This window comes from Palaemon carinicauda, chromosome 44, assembly GCF_036898095.1.
Source record: "Palaemon carinicauda isolate YSFRI2023 chromosome 44, ASM3689809v2, whole genome shotgun sequence".
Taxonomy (NCBI): domain Eukaryota; kingdom Metazoa; phylum Arthropoda; class Malacostraca; order Decapoda; family Palaemonidae; genus Palaemon; species Palaemon carinicauda.
Genome location: NC_090768.1, coordinates 45,565,299 through 45,584,299, shown reverse-complemented (window position 1 = coordinate 45,584,299; position 19,001 = coordinate 45,565,299). Strand labels below are relative to the sequence as shown.

The window sequence follows — 19,001 nt, the reverse complement described above, 5'->3', positions numbered from 1 at the left end:
CTGTTCCTTCCTAGTGTGCTCAGTATCTAACAATCACGTTGGTTCTTTTTCCTAGAGTGTACCTGATATAAATACGTCAGCAGGATTGAACATAAATTCAGGATGCTGAACAATTGTAAGATATTTTTGGTATACCTGATATGGATATTAAAATCTGGCTCTTTCGTTCAATTGGCTCTTTCTGCACGTTTTTCAAGATTTTCCAAAATCCTGGCCACGTCCTTTGCTTTTGGATCTTAGGAAACTATACCATCCAGTACGTAATATGGTGGATGCAGTTAATTTCAGTAGTCTTGCTTCTTCTTTTCATAAGACTCAATACTATGCAGTATTGTAGATATTTTATTTCGGATGTGACTAAAGTGTGGCGTGATCTTACAATCAAATAGTTGAATCAGTGGAACTCTATAAGTTTAAATTTGGGGCAGATGCATTTCTGTTGAGCAGCTTAATTTCAATCCCGTTTACTAGTTTTTATATTACCTATCTGTTTACCATTGCTTTAATCTTATTGATTTTTGGGGGGTATTTCCCTTTTATAGCTTATTCTTTACTTCTCCAATTTTTCCATTCCTGGTTGCCTATCCTGCTGGAGCCCTTATGCCTATAGCATTTTAATTTTCCAGCTAGGGTTGTAACTTGGCTTTCATCATCGTCATCATCATCATCTCCTACGCCTATCGACGCAAAGGGCCTCGCTTAGATTTCTCCAATCGTCTCTATCTTCAGCTTTTAATTCAATACTTCTCCATTCATCATATCCTACTTCGCGCTTCATAGTACTCAGCCATTTAGGCCTGGGTCTTCCCACACTTCTAGTGCCTTGTGGAGCCCAACTGAACGTTTGGTGAACTAATCTTTCTTGAGGAGTGCCAAAAGTATGCCCAAACCATCTCCATCTACCACTCATATTCATCTCATCCACATATGGCCCTCGAGTAATCTCTCATAGTTTCATTTCTAGTCCTGTCCTGCCATTTAACTCTCAATATCCTTCTGAGGGCTTTGTTCTCAAATCTACTAAAATTTATTGGAGATAGTTTCATTGTCATACCATGACTCGGGTCCATAGAGTAACACCGATCTCCTTGAACTGATATTTATTGTGATTTTTATATGTAATTTCAGGCGATTTGATTTCCAAATTTTACTTAACCTAACCATTGTCTGATATGCTTTTTTCAGTCTTTCACTAAACTATAATTCTAAAGACCCTGTATTGATATCATAGTTCCTAAATACTTAAATGATTCTGCTTCATTAATCCTTTCTCCTTACAATATTTCATCTTCCATTGCATACTCCGTTCTCATCATCTCTGTCTTTCTTCTAGTTATCTTGAGCCCAACCTCCTGTGATATTTCATTCATTCTGGTAAGCAAGCATTGCAAATCCTGTGGTGTTCTGCTAACAAGGTCACCATCATCAGCATACTCTAAGGTCTGCTAAATTCTTATCACCAATCCAGTCCAATCCTTCTCCACCATTTCTGATTGTTCTACGCATTACAGAATTCACGAGGAGGCCAAGCAAAATAGGCGACAGCATATTCCCTTGGAATACTCTGCTGTTCACTGGAAGTTCATTTTATAAGACTCCATTAACATTAATTTTGCACTTGCTATGTTTATATATATATATATATATATATATATATATATATATATATATATATATATATATATATATATATATATATATATATACTGTATATATACATATATATACAGTATATATATATATATATATATATAGAGAGAGAGAGAGAGAGAGAGAGAGAGAGAGAGAGAGAGAGAGAGAGAGAGAGAGAGAGAGAGAGAGTCTGGGTGTATACAGTACGTGTTTGTAGGTGTGTAATTTAATCCAACAGTTATTTCAGTATGAAGGTTGATATACATTTGATGAATATAATTTTCTTATATACCGGTATAATTATACACTGTTTTTATACTGGTTGTACTAGTTTATAATGGAACACAAACATGACGTTAAAAATAATGTACTGACAAGTCAACATATTCGTTTTTGTTGATTATGTTTCAGTGTTATTAATCTATTATGGATTTACACCGTTTGACATGATTATAATGAAAATGGTTTTATCTCACAATCTACCCTTTTAGATGTGTAGTTGGCATGTATTATGAATGTCACAAGTTGCAAAATTATCATATCTGTCATTTACTTCCTCAATCAGCCAAGATGTATGTTTAGCCTACTCTATCAATGTTGAGGTTTTCAGCATTGTAGTAGTGGTATTTTTAAACCAAATATTTGGACACTTAACAAGGCTTCGTGTGTGTGTGTATATATATATACATACATATATATATATATATATATATATATATATATATATATATATATATATATATATATATACATACACACACACACACACACATATATATATATATATATATATATATATATATATATATATATATATATATATATATATATATATATATATATATATCTTATAAACCACTTTCAAATTGTCATTTCTTGGTTGTGCTTTCTGGGTCTGCATTAACATAGATATTTTTGTTTAATCGTTAGAAGTAAAATAGATAATACAGATTATTCCTCTTCGTCAAAGATGATGATCCATCATCTTTAATCATTGTCACCCGTCCCTCTGTCACGCTCTGTAACTAAAGTAAAAAATTTAGTATATGCTATGTATACATTCTAGAACACATTACTGGTTCTCATATTGTATATCCTGATGTAATCGAATTTCATATTGATCGTTCTACAGTACTGTAGTTGTTGTTCTCAGTTCGTTAAATTTTTTTTTATATGGTAATGGTTGAATGCGCATCTAGCTTTTTCAAACAATCATTCTTAATGCTATATCATATAGTATTTTTGACACATTTGGTTGGATATTGACGATTTGTTCTAAATTGATTATAATCATTAACTTTTTTCCACACTTTGACTATTTATCTGACTTGAAAATGAAAAAAGAATCCGAAAAATTTATATCCATATTCTTTTAACACATTTAAATCCTTTCTATGTTATGTTTTTGAACTGAAAAGCCTACTTTGACATGTCCCTGTGCTGGAGGCCATTTTGGGTCTCTTGACCGTTCGACATTTATCAAATATTTTGGCTTTTCCTTAGTCCCTGGAGCAGACGGTGTTTTTCCCTTTGCTTTGCCTTTCTCCTACCCCCTTCCAATCACTAATTCGTAACCCCAACCCCACCCTCCCCACAGACCCTCAGGTCAACCTACCTTCAGCAAAGTCCAAGAAATACGTGCTGCTTTACTTTTTGTTTTTCTATGGAACAGGTTTTCCTGGGCTTCGAGGAAACTAAAAGTGTTTTTTTTTTTCACTTCTTGTTTTTAATGTATTTATTTTCAGGTTGTATGAGTTCCTACGAGCCTGGGGATTTGCAATGTGTCATATAAATACTGTGTATTGTTCATAACAGTAAATTAAGTTTGCACTTTTATTTAATAATTATCACAGCTTGTGCTGATTTGCTTTTTGTTATAGTTATATTATTCAAACGAAAACTTCATCTTCTAAATTGTACATTTTTAGGGAAACTTAATTCAAATAGACGACTTGTCTAAAAAATTATAGAATACCATCGGGCCCCTAAAATTAAGAATACCTCAGTTACATTAAAAATTTCTCTCAATTTGAGAGGAGCCTTATACTTTTATATGCTCATATGTTCTGAATGAATTAAAAATTTTGTTATTATTTTTTATGGATATCAATCTTTTAAATTAAAGGCTTGACTAGTTTATACACTTAGATACCCGTTATAAAGAAAACATCTAAGGAAAAAAACACTTTTCATGAGTGAAATGGTCACATATTTTAGAACCTTTTCTACGATAACCGTTAGATTTTCGTTTGCCAAGCTTTTCTTTATTGTACATCGGACTCGATAATTCGGGAGCACTAGCACAAGCATGCATTCACTCGCGTACTCGTGAGTCATCCCTCGACTAAAGTCATTGAAAAATATGTTCTCAACTTTTCTGAACTTTACCTTTTGGGATCTGATGTGGCGAATCTGGAACTAGCCCGCGCGTGCTTCCCTCTCCTAACTCCCTGATCATTACACCACCTTGAATTCACTTTCTTCGACCTCCCTAAACTACTGTTACGGCTTAACCATTCTCCATTCATCCCACACCTCCCCCACATTGGCCCCGTATCCATAAAAGCTCATCTCATATCTGCTGACTGGAATTTTGATTCAATTTCCTCGCCCAAGTCACGTGATTTGCTTTAAGAAATGGCCAGCCATCATACTGATACGTATCCCACGAGATTTTCTAGTTATTTAGAGCGCAAAAGTTCACATGGGGGAATTATGGTCAGCCTTTTTTGTAATTCATTTTTCATTCGTTTCAAAACAGTGAATACTTGAAGATGACAGTTTTATTGTTATGTATTGTGAATTTTGCATGATTTTAGTTAATATGTTTAAAGATCATTTTTACTATTATCGTTTCATGTTGACAGTAATATACAGTATATATATATATATATATATATATATATATATATATATATATATATATATATATATATATATATATATATATATATATATATTTATATATGATACAAATGACAGTAAGATCTTCAATCTGTCTGTAAAGGAATGATATATGGAAAATCAGCGCATACGCCTACACAACCACACACTCACAAACACACACACACACATATATATATATATATATATATATATATATATATATTTATATATATGTGTGTATATATATATATATATATATATATATATATATATATATATATATATATATATATATATATATATATATATATATATATATATATATATATATATATAATGTGTGTCTGTGTGTATAAAAGTCGTAAAAGCTAACACGTGATGAGCATATGTATCCTATTATAGCCTCGAAAGCAAAAGTGAAAAGACTAAATTGGAGTTAGTACTGTCCTCTTATTATATACTAGTGTAATCGACCCGTCAAAAATGACGGCTGAATATTCTGATAGATATGCACGCACACGAACCCCTCTCTCACCAGGGTATGATTACTCCATCTCCTCGTACCCAAAGGACCTGGAGAGGCGAGCGTGACCGGAAAGAGATGTTTATATATATAGCCAGACACTTGCTCTTTATTATATAGGGGAGATATAAAGGGGAAATGCTGGCCAAAGTTTGTTAGAGAAGGAGGGGCCGTGCGTGTTAAGAGTGAAGGAAAAAAGTATCGATTATCACGAGGAAATTGCCGACAAAGGCCTCGGTGGTCCTATCTTATGTTTGTGCATGAAATACTGCTGATTTTGGAAATCTCTTGTGTTACAGAGACTTGTGAGGTAGTATGAACTTGTTTAAAAAAGGAAAACTGATAATAATTGTTAACACAAAGTTGTGTCCAATGTCGACCAAGAAGATGGGCTCATAAATGGTGATATGGGTAGGAGAATATTGGCAGTAGAAGGAATTGACCCGTAAATGTATTGGGTAAAAATTTTTAGGAATATTGAATAACAATGCATGTGAAGCAACGGAGGTAGTAAGAGCTACGCAAAATATTTGGAGGACGAGAATGTTTAAGAAGAAAAAAGATGGTACAATATTTATGAAAGTATTCTCGAGCCGACATTTTGTAAAATACAAATGAGGCAAAGAAACAGAAACTGTTCCTGTAAATTTCTACATTGAGATTAAAATGGAGAAAAATAAAAATGAGACTGCCTAAGAACACAAAAATGGCTTAAGATAACAGTAAGGTTAGATAGTTTAAATGAGAAAAGAGCTAAGTCGGTTAAAATGTTTTATAGATTACAATTTTCAGGAGAATGGGAAAGATGAATGCTTAATAAGTCCTGATTGTATGATGTTTCAAAAGTGCTTAAAGCAGTAAGTGTGAACGACTCCCGTGAATACTGGAATCACTGTTTGCTAGATGGAATACATATATATGTATATATATATATATATATATATATATATATATATATATATATATATATATATATATATATATATATATATATATATATATATATGAATATATATGATATTTTCACTTCCATGGGAGACAATGTCCATTCTGACCATCCATTACTATTACAATAGCAGTTCTTAGCAAATGGATCGACCCTACTTGATTTGTTGCCGTTTGGCTGAATAGGAAGGTCATCCGCTCATTTATGGACGTGTCCATCCCCAAGGAGTTCATAGCCTATCCCTGAGATCCCCTCTGGTTTCAGGTATATTAGGTTTAGTTTAATGGCATGTGGGCCAATATTCATTCATTTATAATGTGTTTAAAACTTGAATGAAAATACAACAATTATTCAAAAAGATTTTTTTTATCTTTTTTATGAGTTCACCTGCATTAACTTTTCCAATTTATGAATGCTACAAACGTAAAACAAAAGCGCATCTGTTAAAGGTCATGCTCGCATGCTTTGTTTGTTTCTGTTATTTTACGGGGAATTAACTTTTAAGAGCAGTGAACCGTGATATTAAAATGGTTAAGTGGTTTAGTAAATTCTTTTAAAATTCAGCATTTTTTTCAAAAAATAATGGGAAAAGTCTATTGGATTTTAGAGAATATAGTAGGACTTGAGAGTATGAGTTTTTTAACTCTTGATTAATCTTATTACTATTCGATATATTTGTTAATATGTTGCACATAAATTATTCTTCCATATGATTCGATTTCATTGCAATGCACATTGCTTGATTGATATATCAAATTTGGTGATTTAGACGGGTGTTAATGCTGTAGAGCCAACAGGGTAACGTTGACGACTGCATTATGAAAATGGGAAAACGAAAATGTAACTGTTCTTGTAAGTATGGAATGAACTTGCACTATTTTCCAGTGATAAAATGGTCTACTTATGATTTTTCCATAGATTTCCACAAGACTTGTTTGATGTCATCGAAGTTTTCGTGGAAAAACTAAATTATTTTGAACTTACTTTTACTAAGATGCAACGTTTGTATTAACCTTTTTTTTCTTATTTTTTTACTGATAACATTATTGCCTATGTTAATTTTGATGACTGCGTTTATATATGAAAACCATATTTTTAATACATTTTCTCCAAAGATATAAAAAAAAAAATGAGTAACTGGTGGTATTGATTTAATTCCCAGACTTCATCCCCCAGGGTTCATTATGTAGAGGGAATGGCAACAAAATTAATCTCTGAAAGGAGCAAATTTTCATAGCCTCCTGGCTTTTACAGTGGTAACGTGTTCGCTTAGCATTTGCATAGCAGCAGATAGATCCCAACCTGGGACCGTGAGTTTAAATTAAGCTGTGTATCAGGTTGGGCACCACAGTAGGGAGTTGGGCTTGTGGACATACTTTCTGGTGAGCATCTATTCTGATGAAACTGGAACTGCAACCAAACACCTTTAACCTTTAAGATTCGTCAACAAATAGTCCATGATGGGTTATAGGATTTTCCCATTTCGAGCAGACAGTGAAAAATGAACGGAGACCTCTTGAAAAGGTGAAAGTAATAGTGATACCGGTGATTAATATTCAGTTATTAATCTCTGGCACCGTCATTCAAGTAGCTCATTGTCCATGACGCATACGATTTTTTGTAATTTTGACCATCCTCAGCATTTAGATCTTCCCATAGCTTACCATCCACCGGGTATTACTAGGTATGCAGTTCATTCTAACAGTCGTGCCTTTCCCTTCGCAAAGCCGAATAACACACAGGTTTTACCTTGGTAGTAAACAAATTGGAGAAGAACCTTCCTGATGAAATCAGTGTAACTTCCGAAGTTAAAACTTAATAGATATTTTTTTTTTTTTTTTTTTTTTTTTTTTTTTTTTTTTTTTTTTGAGCAGGTTGATAAAGCCTTGTTTTTAGGATTTATCTACTAATTGCTTATTTCTATTTATATTCTTTTTATTTTTTATTCCTTTTTTTATAGTTTATTCTTTATTTCGCTTCTTTCCCGTAGTATCTTGCATCCCCAACTGGAGCCTTGAGCTTGTGGCATTATTCTTTTTCAACTCATTCTTTTCATGATTGATGATGAAACTTATTGGCAATATATTCCTTTTTTATTTTGTGACAGGATTTTACCGTAATCTATAGGCTTTAGATAAGTAGTGCCTTTATTGTTTGTGAAATATACTGGATGTCAGTTTAAAAGGATGGGACTCGCAAGATCGCTTTCTAGTGATTACGGAGACCATGTTGTATTAAAACAAATTTAAATCCCTCATGATACTCCAGATTGTTATTCTTGAAAATAACTACACAGCTTTCTGCGAGTAACTAATCTCTAAAGTTAAGATTAGATAGGCATAAAACTACAAATCAATTAGGCAAGCGCAAACCAGTCCAACTCGGAATCCCTTTGAAAAAGTGCTTCATTTGTAGCAAACAATAGCAAAAAACCTACATAGGGTCGGAATTTGGTTTTCGTATACTGTACAGTAAAAATAATGAAAGTCATCCGTAGTAAACCCTCGAAAAGGGATGTTGAAAAGGCTAAATGTCGTGAAGAAGATATGAAATGTTCGTCTCAGATTTATGTTTGTTAAAGAAGATGAAGTCTTTGCTTAAGCTGTACTCTCTCTCTCTCTCTCTCTCTCTCTCTCTCTCTCTCTCTCTCTCTCTCTCTCTCGGAAACGCCCCATGCCTGCCGATCTGCTGGACGGGTGTTTGAGATCCACTCAAGCTCTTTAGTTTCTTGTAATGTCAGCAACATCACCATCCCTTTGAACTTTGATAATGGATTTAGGGAGCTTAAAGGTCTACCTGCTTAGTTACCAGCAGCCATTGCCTGTACCATCCTGGTCCTAGCTTGGGTAGAGGGAACTTGGGTGCTGACCATATGTATATTTGTTCATTCTCTAGGGCATTGTTATTGTCTCTTGCCTCTGCCATTCAAGAGCGACCTTTAAACCTTCCACTATCGCTATCAGCATGCATCTTCTCGGGTTTTTTTATTTGTTCTTTACATTTACTTCCAATCTATTCTCTAGCAAAACGCTTTTTTTATTCTCTTATTAGTTCCTGCAGCTTCTCTTCATTATTCCCAATTAGCAGTGAATCATCGGCTAAAGTCAATGATTATTCTTGTATTCATGATCTGTACCTTATCCCATATGTTTGTTCTTACATGTGCTATTCTTTTTCTGACTTTTTATGTAGATCCAAAGAGAATGATATAAAACAAAGATACATCCTCTTTTTTTCTCTCGAACCCCCTTTTGCACTAAAACAGTCACTTTCATATCTTCATTAAAACGATGTAGCTTGTGACTTATGTTCTATATCATTGCCACTATATTGATTATGTCAAGAGCACTTCTAAAGTACATATATGTCATATAGTTTTGTAACTTTCTTTAAGAAAAAACGCAAAATCAAAACGCCCTTTTATTAACCCATACCCTTACTCTTATCAGTCATTTTTCCTATAATTTACTCTCCCAATAGGGGGTTTTCCCATACATGTTTCTTGGTAAAGCCAAGTTATGTAATACCCCTATAATTCATACATTCTTCTCTATAAGCTTTACCTTTAAAGAACAGAGAGCAAAAACCAGACATTAGACACTGCTACATTCAATCCTTACCTTCTTTATCACTGGCGAACCCCCTGTGCAGAAAAGATCCACATCGAAAACAGCTTTTTTTCACCTACACAAAAGGTTCATGATCAGTGTGTAAAATCTCATTACACCAGTGTTTCATCCATTCCTTATCTGACTTGCACTTTGTCGTATTTTATTATTTCATCACTACCTTCTCAGTACCTGTTTCACGACATCTCTCCAGAATTACTCTCATCCTCCTTACTATAACTACGATTTATAAACTCTTCACCAACCGTTTATGCTCCATTCTTTCCACCCGACTAACCCATCTCGAAACATTTATGTTATGTTTCACCTACACAACCTCTTTTATCACTGTTTTTCTACATTTATGACCCTCACACTTCTTTTAATACCTCTTATATCATGCGAGGCAGCTCATCATGAGCGCCTCTTACTTTTTCTCTGTAATTTGCACCCAACATCCACAAATAACTTTCATGTTCTTAAGTTAGCTCAACCATTCATAAATTCCAGCCTTAGAGATTCCATAACCACTCCAGGTATCCACTCAATTTTCTGTCCAATCCTTGAATGGTTCTCTCTCTCTCTCTCTCTCTCTCTCTCTCTCTCTCTCTCTCTCTCTCTCTCTCTCTCTCTCTCTCTCTCATATGATCACTTTTTTATTCCAGTATCCATACTAATTTTAATTGTTTTATTGTTCCAAATGTATTTGCACTCCTAACCGTAATCTTTCTGACATATTTTCAAGTTCCTCACTCAAAAAACAATTTCAAACTTTTTTCGAAATTCCCCATTCAATACTTGTTATCATCTTCAAACATCAACCTTAACCATTGTTTTTTTTTTTTTTTTTTTTTTTTTTTTTTTTTTTTTTTTTTTTTCACAGCAGGGAAATTCCACAGATTAGCCTTGTACGAACTTGAACACTTTAACGTGTATCGTTTCGATCATAAAATTTTTTTAATTGTTCTAAAAAAATATAATCTATGATATATGTCATCAACAACAAAATCATCCAATTGATATACATTATAGGTTTTTTGTTGGTACGTACTTGCCTTGTAGGGGTATTACTTGACTTACTTTCAAACTTTTCACATAGATGTTTTAATACAAAGAATTGATTCTTGTCTGAATCAACACTCCGCAACTATCAATTTTTCTGTTTTCATTCCTTCTTTCTCAATCAAAATTCTACAGTGCACTTCTCTACTTTTCCTTGTAAAATAAGTAACCTTTTGTTCCAGTAGATCTCACACAAGCTTGTATTGCAGTTGCCATTATATAGCGAAGCTATTATTTCTCAGACCCATTCTTTCGAACTCTGTCTCATAACCCGACATATCTTCAAACGTTAGTCAGTCATTTAATCAGTCTTCCACCTTTGTACTGCAATCCCTGAAGTCTTTACTTTCGTCATCTTCTTAATTGACCTCCTTATATCCTTCACAGGCATACACATACAATAATTCCCAAACGTTCTATACTATCCGTACTTGCGTTATTAAACATTGCATCTTGTGTCTTCAATAAGAATCGTCCCATTGTTTTATTCCCCATTTGCATTATATATATATATATATATATATATATATATATATATATATATATATATATATATATATATATATATATATATGTGTATATATATATATATATATATATATATATATATATACATGTATGTATGTATATAATTATATATATAAATAATTTGTATATATGTAGAGTGTGAGTGAAAGATTGGGCACAATGGAAAACGCAAAAGTATAAAAGAGTTTCTTCATTTTTTTTGCGAACATTAAAGGGTGTGGCCATTGAATATGTCAGTAGGTTTCGTAGAGTATGTGGGAAGATCTAAAGTGAGTCTTCTTATAGATGACAGCAGCTATGTGCTGCTCCTGCAAATTTAATTTCAAGTAATGTTTCTCTATTTTTTGGCAGATTTTCTCTCTCTCTCTCTCTCTCTCTCTCTCTCTCTCTCTCTCTCTCTCTCTCTCTCTCTCTCTCTCTCTCTCTCTCTCTCACATTTGAGCCACGGTTTTGATAAAGAATAGAAGAAGTTCCTAAAAATATTTCGAAACTATTTTAGGATTCACCCCAACACGCCACTTTGCAGCCTTGAATTAGCGCCTTTTCTTTCTCCCTGGAGAAAGGAATAGGAGAGAGGGGTCACACATAAAAAAGATGCAGATATTTTGTCCACGTCACGGTAAGGGTCCCCAAAGAGCCCTTCTGTGGAAGGACCCCCACCTCCCAAATTCAGCAGATCGAAGTCGACCCAGCCCCTTTGCCTCATGTAACTCTCTGTGGATAAAGGTTCCTTTCTGCCACAAGGGGCCGTTCGATAATCCTGTCTTCTTCTTGACCTCCTTATGGTAAATGGTTCTCAGGCAGTGAAGGCTGCAAGAGAATCTTTTGTCTCTTCCACAATACCTCTCTATCTTCCGTTACTACTTTTTCTTTAGGGATTCTCTTCATTGTTTGCCCTTTCTGTTCTCGAGGTATAGACTCGGTCCTATCAGTGATTAAATACTTGAATTGTCCAAGAGTTAATAATCCTAAATTACAAATATCATTATAACCATTGATGACCATAGATGTCATAGTGCGGAGTAAAATCACACTGCAGTTTCTTGATAATTTCCTTAAAGAGTGAACGGGTGAAAGTCCAGTTTGACAGATTTACGGATATCTAGAACTTCTGTTACCGTTTTTTTTTTTCCAAGTTTCAACTTTTTTGAATAGTTGATGATTATTGCATTAGTCATATTTCCTTAGGCGTAAAGATAAAACTCAATGACATGACCTCATAAAGAAGAAATGTGTTGTTCATGAAAATATCCTTTAAGGATGCAGGTTGTATTAAGGATTTATAATATTTGTTACTGCCTTAGTACGGACAGTCATTTAAAGGCAAGCGTCAGTCACAATTAGTTTTGAGTGATTGTATAGACAATCGTATCATATCTTAATGATAATATTACACGTAATCACTTTGGATCAGTTGATGCATTTTGAAAGTTTTTATTGTACTTCTAACTTCTTGGTGAATTGTAATCGAGCGAGTGATACACTCTTGAGTGGTAACATACTGTCCAAGATGTACAATGCTTACCTTCTTATTCAAGATGAACGATTTCATATCTTTAGCACTAAATATTTTCGGTACTTCTGTATGTTGCTTCAAGTTTAGGCACTATTTGACATTGCTAGTTTTAATTACTGTCCTCACAGGTCTACAATATCACTCCTGTTTATTTAGGAAAAGGTAGAAAATTGTCTATTTCAAAACTTACAAGATAATATTCACACCACTAGATATTTTAGAACATAAAACAACTTGGGTTTACATATCTTTTACTATTTGCATGGTAGTAGGTTGGCCAGGGCACCACCCACCTATTGAGATACTACCGCTAGAGAATTAGTGGGTCCTTTGACTGGCCAGACAGCACTACACTGTATCCTTTTCTCTGGTTACAGCTCACTTTTCCTTTGCCTACACATACACCGAATAGTCTGGCCTTTTTTCTCCGAAATCAAATCGTTGTTCTCTAGTCTTTGGTAGTGCCATAGTCTCTGTACCATGGTCTTCCACTGTCTTTGGTAGAGTTCTCTTGCTTAAGGGTGCACTTGGGCACACTGTTTAATAATAATAGCGATAGAAAATTTGAAATATTGCATTATTTGGCATGCAGCATTCATCATAATCCAAGAAGGATTGTGTCCCTCATGCGATCGCAAGTTAATAATTGTAAATAAAAACTGCATGCCGAGTAAATACGCAAAGTACGTTTTTTTTTGTGCTTTTGCCTTCATTCCCTTTTTCATTCTCAACTTTTAACAAGTAATTATTCTGATTCAATGAATACCATTATATAAAGGAGAAATTTTTTTTTTTCGTAATGCTTTCTACATGCGAGATAAATAAATAGCTTTGCAGTGTTCATTGCCATAATATGGTTCCAATTTAAATTTTTCATAAAAACATTGGTAAGTTGTAGCTTATACAGTAAAAATTACCAGAAAAAAACACTATATACTTGTATTATTTTCTGTTCTATCGTCATCTATTTTTATAGCCTCACAGAGATATTCCGTAATAATTATGAACGCCCCCCTTTGATTGTATCAAGGACTCCTTCGTTTGAGTAAGTTAATTAACTTTCGCAAACAATTGAAGTTTTGACCTGCATACGCATTCTTTGCTGGGTGACTTTTATCTATTTAACTGGTAAAAGAAATGGGCAAACTTCAAGTTTTTGCAATTAAAACTTAATGTTATTTTCACGTCTTCGATTCAATTCTACATGTTTTTATTTTTACACTAATTAGCGAGCTTTCATTTATTAGATTTTTTTAGTTACTGCCTTTATCCAAAAATGATGGCTGTTACACATCAATATCTGAATCATATAATTCTTAAAGCTAATCGGATCTACGGCACTTCGTTCTGAAACGGATTGACCAAGATAATTATTTTGTGAGTATAGGTATAAATTTCGTGCTAATTTCAACTATACATAAGATCGTCTTTGAAAAAAAATTTAAATTGTGCACCATGTAACATTTTGCACAATTTTGATTGCGAAATTGTGTAGCTTCCATAAATGAAAATTAAATAGGTTGTGGAAACGTCCTTGCCTGATGATGGCTAGACTAGGGTTCGAGTCCCGCTCAATCTCGTTAGTTTCTTTAGTGTCTGCAACCTCACCATCCTTGTGAGGTAAGAATGTGATGTTTAGGGGAGCCTATAGGTCATCAGTAGCCATTATCTGGCCTTCCCTTGTCCTAGCTTGGGTGGAGAGGGGGCTTGGGCGCTGATCATATGTATATACAGTAAATGGTCAGTCTTTAGGGCATTGTCTTACTTGCTAGGCTTAGAGCAAGGTCACTGTCCCTTGCCTCTCCCACTCATGAGCGACTTTAAACCTTTACACCAAGTATGCTTGTACAGATTTTCTGTTAGAGGATAACTATGAATGAGGTTTTTTTTCGTTTATGAAGGTCTTTAACTGAGAACTGAGTAAACACAAAAGCATCCTTTTGGGAATTACGATATTTTTAGTAACCTTTCTCAGACAGATGAACAATAGATGCCAAAAATAATGTCGGGGATTCACTTTTGGGTTAAAGAAAAAGTTTTGATATAAAGCTAAGCAAAGTATTGACCACGCAAATTCGAGGGGTTGCATATGTTTGAAGATAGATATTAATCATAGAATAGATAATTCTCTCTCTCTCTCTCTCTCTCTCTCTCTCTCTCTCTCTCTCTCTCTCTCTCTCTCTCTCTCTCTCTCTCTCTCATACACAAAAAACATTCAGTCGGATTAACTAAAGTTTTATATTCTATGTATTTTTTATTCTATCTCGTAAAGTTAAAACATAGAAAAATGGAACTCCTATAAGGTTTAAAAACAAATACAAATAATATGAAATAAACTATTGTAACAGGTATTTTTATACCCTCTTTTCTAGCTTGGAGAGCGGTTTTGGAATAGTGTCGGAAATTTAGGTGGCAGTTGTTTTTTCTTTGCAATTTCTCAAAATTAACAAAAATATGTAGGGGAAATCAACTGTTTTGTAAGTTTATTAATATGGTTTCGAGATTGATTATAAATCTGAAGTATTTTTACTTCAGCTGTAGCACTTTTTGAATTTTACATTTTCCACATTCCTTAAATTCCTAATTCATCGCAGATACGACATATTCAGTTACTTTTCAGTATCTTAAATTGATGTTAATAATAACCTCCTTAATTTCACAGTGGTAAAGCTTTCCACTCATCTGAATATCAGTAATAAAATTAGCATTCTATAACAATATGTGACAAATACAGGTGCACACAAAATTATTCTACATTGTACTAGAAAACATACTTGCATATTACAAAGTAATTATACCAACCTTTATTCGGTAGCATCTTCTTAAGGTAAATATATAAAAAAACACTGTTCTTGTAGTAGTAGTAGTAGTAGTAGTAGTAGTAGTAGTAGTAGTAGTAGTAGTAGTAGTAGTAGTCAATACAAAAGCAGAAACTGATTATCATCTACTTACCAGACCGATAAAGATACAGATAAGCTGAATGACGTCTGTGTAAGCCACTGCGTACAGACCGCCGAACAGGGTGTAGAAGACAGCTATGCAGGCTGACAAGATAACTGCGATTGTGTTGTCAATGTCGAGGACGACGCTCAGTGTGGCTCCTGCATATGCCCAGAGTGCAAAGAGAAGATCTTATGTCTACTCAGTTATATTTTACTATCTAAAATATTAATGGATATATATGTGTACATACTACTTTCTAAATAACCTATTTGAACTAATATATTGTTATCTAGAAACATGCTTGTTTAATTGATGATACATAAATCTAGGTCTAAGAGGGTCGTTATGATTATTTCTAATGAAATTCTTGGTCATTAGTTTCCACAGAATTGACTCAAAGAGACCCTGCAATTGGCATCGAACGCATATTAGGGAAGTATGAAAGGGTTTGTCGCGAGACTAAATTAGAGACAATCACAGCACGAGCTCGCTCAACAGAGGCAAGTAATGTTAACCCAGCACATCCATGTACTGCTTGCCAGAACAGAGGAGCAATGGGATAATGTTTAATTGCAAGCAAAGAAAACCACGCTGTAGCATAAAGCATGTTATGGAAGTGATATAAAGTTATCTGGCAAGTGATAACAAGGAGTTCGGGGTAGGTGATGATGTCTTGGGTTGGCAATACTTGCCTCTGTTGAGTGAGCGACTCCTGGAGCCTGCTCTAATTTTTTCTTGGGACAAACCCTTCCAGACTTTGCTCATATGTGCACTGTACACTATGTGTATGTGTGGGTTAATGATATGAGCCTTAAAAGGGCACAGTGTTTATAAAATGTTTGTAACCATATTTGTCAACTGTAGTATTCAAAGCTGTGAATCGAAAGAACTTCGGAAATAAAGAAGTTATCAAATTTTGCTGAAATTATATTTCAATCACAACACTTCCCATAAGATGTTACTAAGAATTTGATAGTCATTTCACTGTCAAGCAGTGCACCAGTTTTTTAATTTGTCAAATTATACATTATTTGTTATATTTAGTTTATCTTATCTAATTTCTTATTTGTGAGATGATTTCCACATGAGTTTTTCTAGATATATTTTTGAACGTTAAATCTCACGAAGCCCTTCCAAAATTAGAACCTTGACAAACTATAATTTTCTTTAACGTTCCATTACTTGAACTAGATAGCTATGTCACTCACTGTCGGAAAGGAAAAGGCAACCCTTTTGACTGATGTGTTTGACAGTAAGCTAAGTAATGAGAAACTTGATCTTCCTCTTTCCTGTTTTTTTTTTTTTTTTTAGGCTAAATTACCTAGTTAAGCTTTTTGGTCTCGTGAAACTAAAACTCTTTTGATGGACTTTGATGCTTATGGAGGTGTATACATTTTTCTTTTTTTTTTCTTTTTTTTATATAAAGGCTGCAGATTCTTAGCTCTTAAGTTGACTGTCATTTTTAACAAATTAGCTAGAAGAGGTACTTTCTGCACTTGTTGGAGAATTGATAGCGTAACTCCTTTGGGTAAATGTGTTTGTGGTAGCTCTAGTCTTGCTGATTACTGCCCAATTTTCATAATTCCCATATTATCTCATTTTTTTTAACTTTTTTTTTCAGCAAAACGTTTAAGTACGTATGGTTTGGCAATCATCTGTTCAATAGTTTGCAATTTGGCTTTCGCAAAGTCCTTGGAACATGTGATATCCTTCTTACAATTTGCAATGCTCTACAGAAATTCCTTGATTGTGGCCATGAAGTTCGTTTGATTGGCCTTGATTTTAGTGCTGCCTTTAACCGTGTTATTAATGAGGCCCTTGTTTTCAAACTCAAACGTTTGGGAGTAGGCGAGTTTTCTTAGCATCATTATTGAATTTTTAAGTAATAGATTATGACGAGTTGTTGATGAGCACTATAGTGAATATAGGAATGTGATTGCTGGTGTTCCTCAAGGTAGTGTTCCTGACCCATTACTTTTCATAGTCTGTATAGACAACAAGATCGTTGCATATACAGATGATGCAACTCCCTGTGCCTCAATTCCATCTCTTGAATGTAGATCTGGGGTTGTTGAATCCATTAATAAGGATCTATCTAAAATTTGTGCATGGTGCAAATTATGGGGTATGAAGTCAAACCCAAACAAAACTCAAATTATGAGTGTAAGTAGGTCGAGCACATTGCTTCCTCAACATCCAGATACCGGGGTTGATAGTGGTTGTAGATTTACTTTTGAGAAACACATTCGGTCTATTTTTTCTTCAATTACACAAACATTAGGTTTGTTGAGAAATTCTTTTACAATTCTTGGTGATAAATCTATTCTTAAGAAAGGTTTTAATTCTTTAATTCTACCTTGTTTTAAGTATTGTTTCCCTGTATGGTCTTCAGCAGCTTCCTCTTATCTTGAAATGTTGGACAAAAACGTGTGGCCTGTTAGATTTCTTATTCCCGATGGGAATATTAATGTCTGGCACCGTTGTTCACTCAGTTCTTTATGCATGTTGCATAAGAATTTTTATAATTTTTACCATCATTTTTATTCAGATCTGGCTGTATGCAGTACTAGGCATGCAGTTAATCGTAACAGGCTTGCCTTCTCCATCATAAGGTTCAACACTACACATTATTCAGGAAGTTTTATTCCAGCTGTGATAGAATTGTGGATTGATCTTTCTAATCAGGCAGTAGTTGAATTGATTGAACCTCAGAAAATTAAACTTGGATCGAATGTTTTCATGTTGAATAGACTGGCTTAAGTCTCTCTTTAGTTTATGTCTGATAGCTCTATTTAAACTTTATTACTGATCTTAAGATATTTTATATTCTTTATTAATTATTTCTCATATAGGTTATTTTCTTATTTCCTTTCCTCACTGGGCTATTTTTCCCTGTTGGAGCCCTAAGTGTCTGCACCCTGCTTTTCTAAATAGGGTTATAGCTTGGCTAGTAATGATAATAATATTGATAATACATTCTCAATACTCTCCACTTTGCTTCTCTAAAAGGTTTATTCTGGGTCCTTGTATGCCACATACTACATTTTCTCTAACCTTTCAAACTTCTCATATAACTAATCCCCTTATCAGTCTTCTACCACCTACCTTATTTTCTAAAATCAAAGTCCTATCGATCACTTTCACGGGATACTAAGTGAAACTGTCCCTAAACAGATAGCCGCCTATATTGCTTTAGCTTTTATGTTATGAAGAAATTATTCATCTCACATTGTTTTTAGGGTTAAACCTTTCCATCAAAAAGACATAAATGACTAACTGCTATCTCGCTATCACAACTAATTGGCTTTCTTATATCACTTCCACGCTTTTAAGTTTTGCATTAATCAGCTTCATCCC

General features: G+C 34.0%; 1 protein-coding gene across 2 annotated transcripts in view; it reads right to left on the bottom strand.

Moving 5' to 3' along the window:
- ChT (choline transporter) overlaps positions 1 to 19,001 on the bottom strand; it is a 104,228-nt gene that overhangs the window by 13,176 nt on the left and 72,051 nt on the right. Inside the window, exon 5 of one of the 2 annotated variants that reach the window (XM_068366376.1) lies at positions 15,654 to 15,802. The exons of the other annotated variant lie outside the window; for it this stretch is intronic. Within the exon in view, the coding sequence (XP_068222477.1) occupies positions 15,654 to 15,802 (149 nt within the window). The remainder of the gene's footprint in view (positions 1 to 15,653; positions 15,803 to 19,001) is intronic. 2 annotated transcript variants of the gene reach the window in all.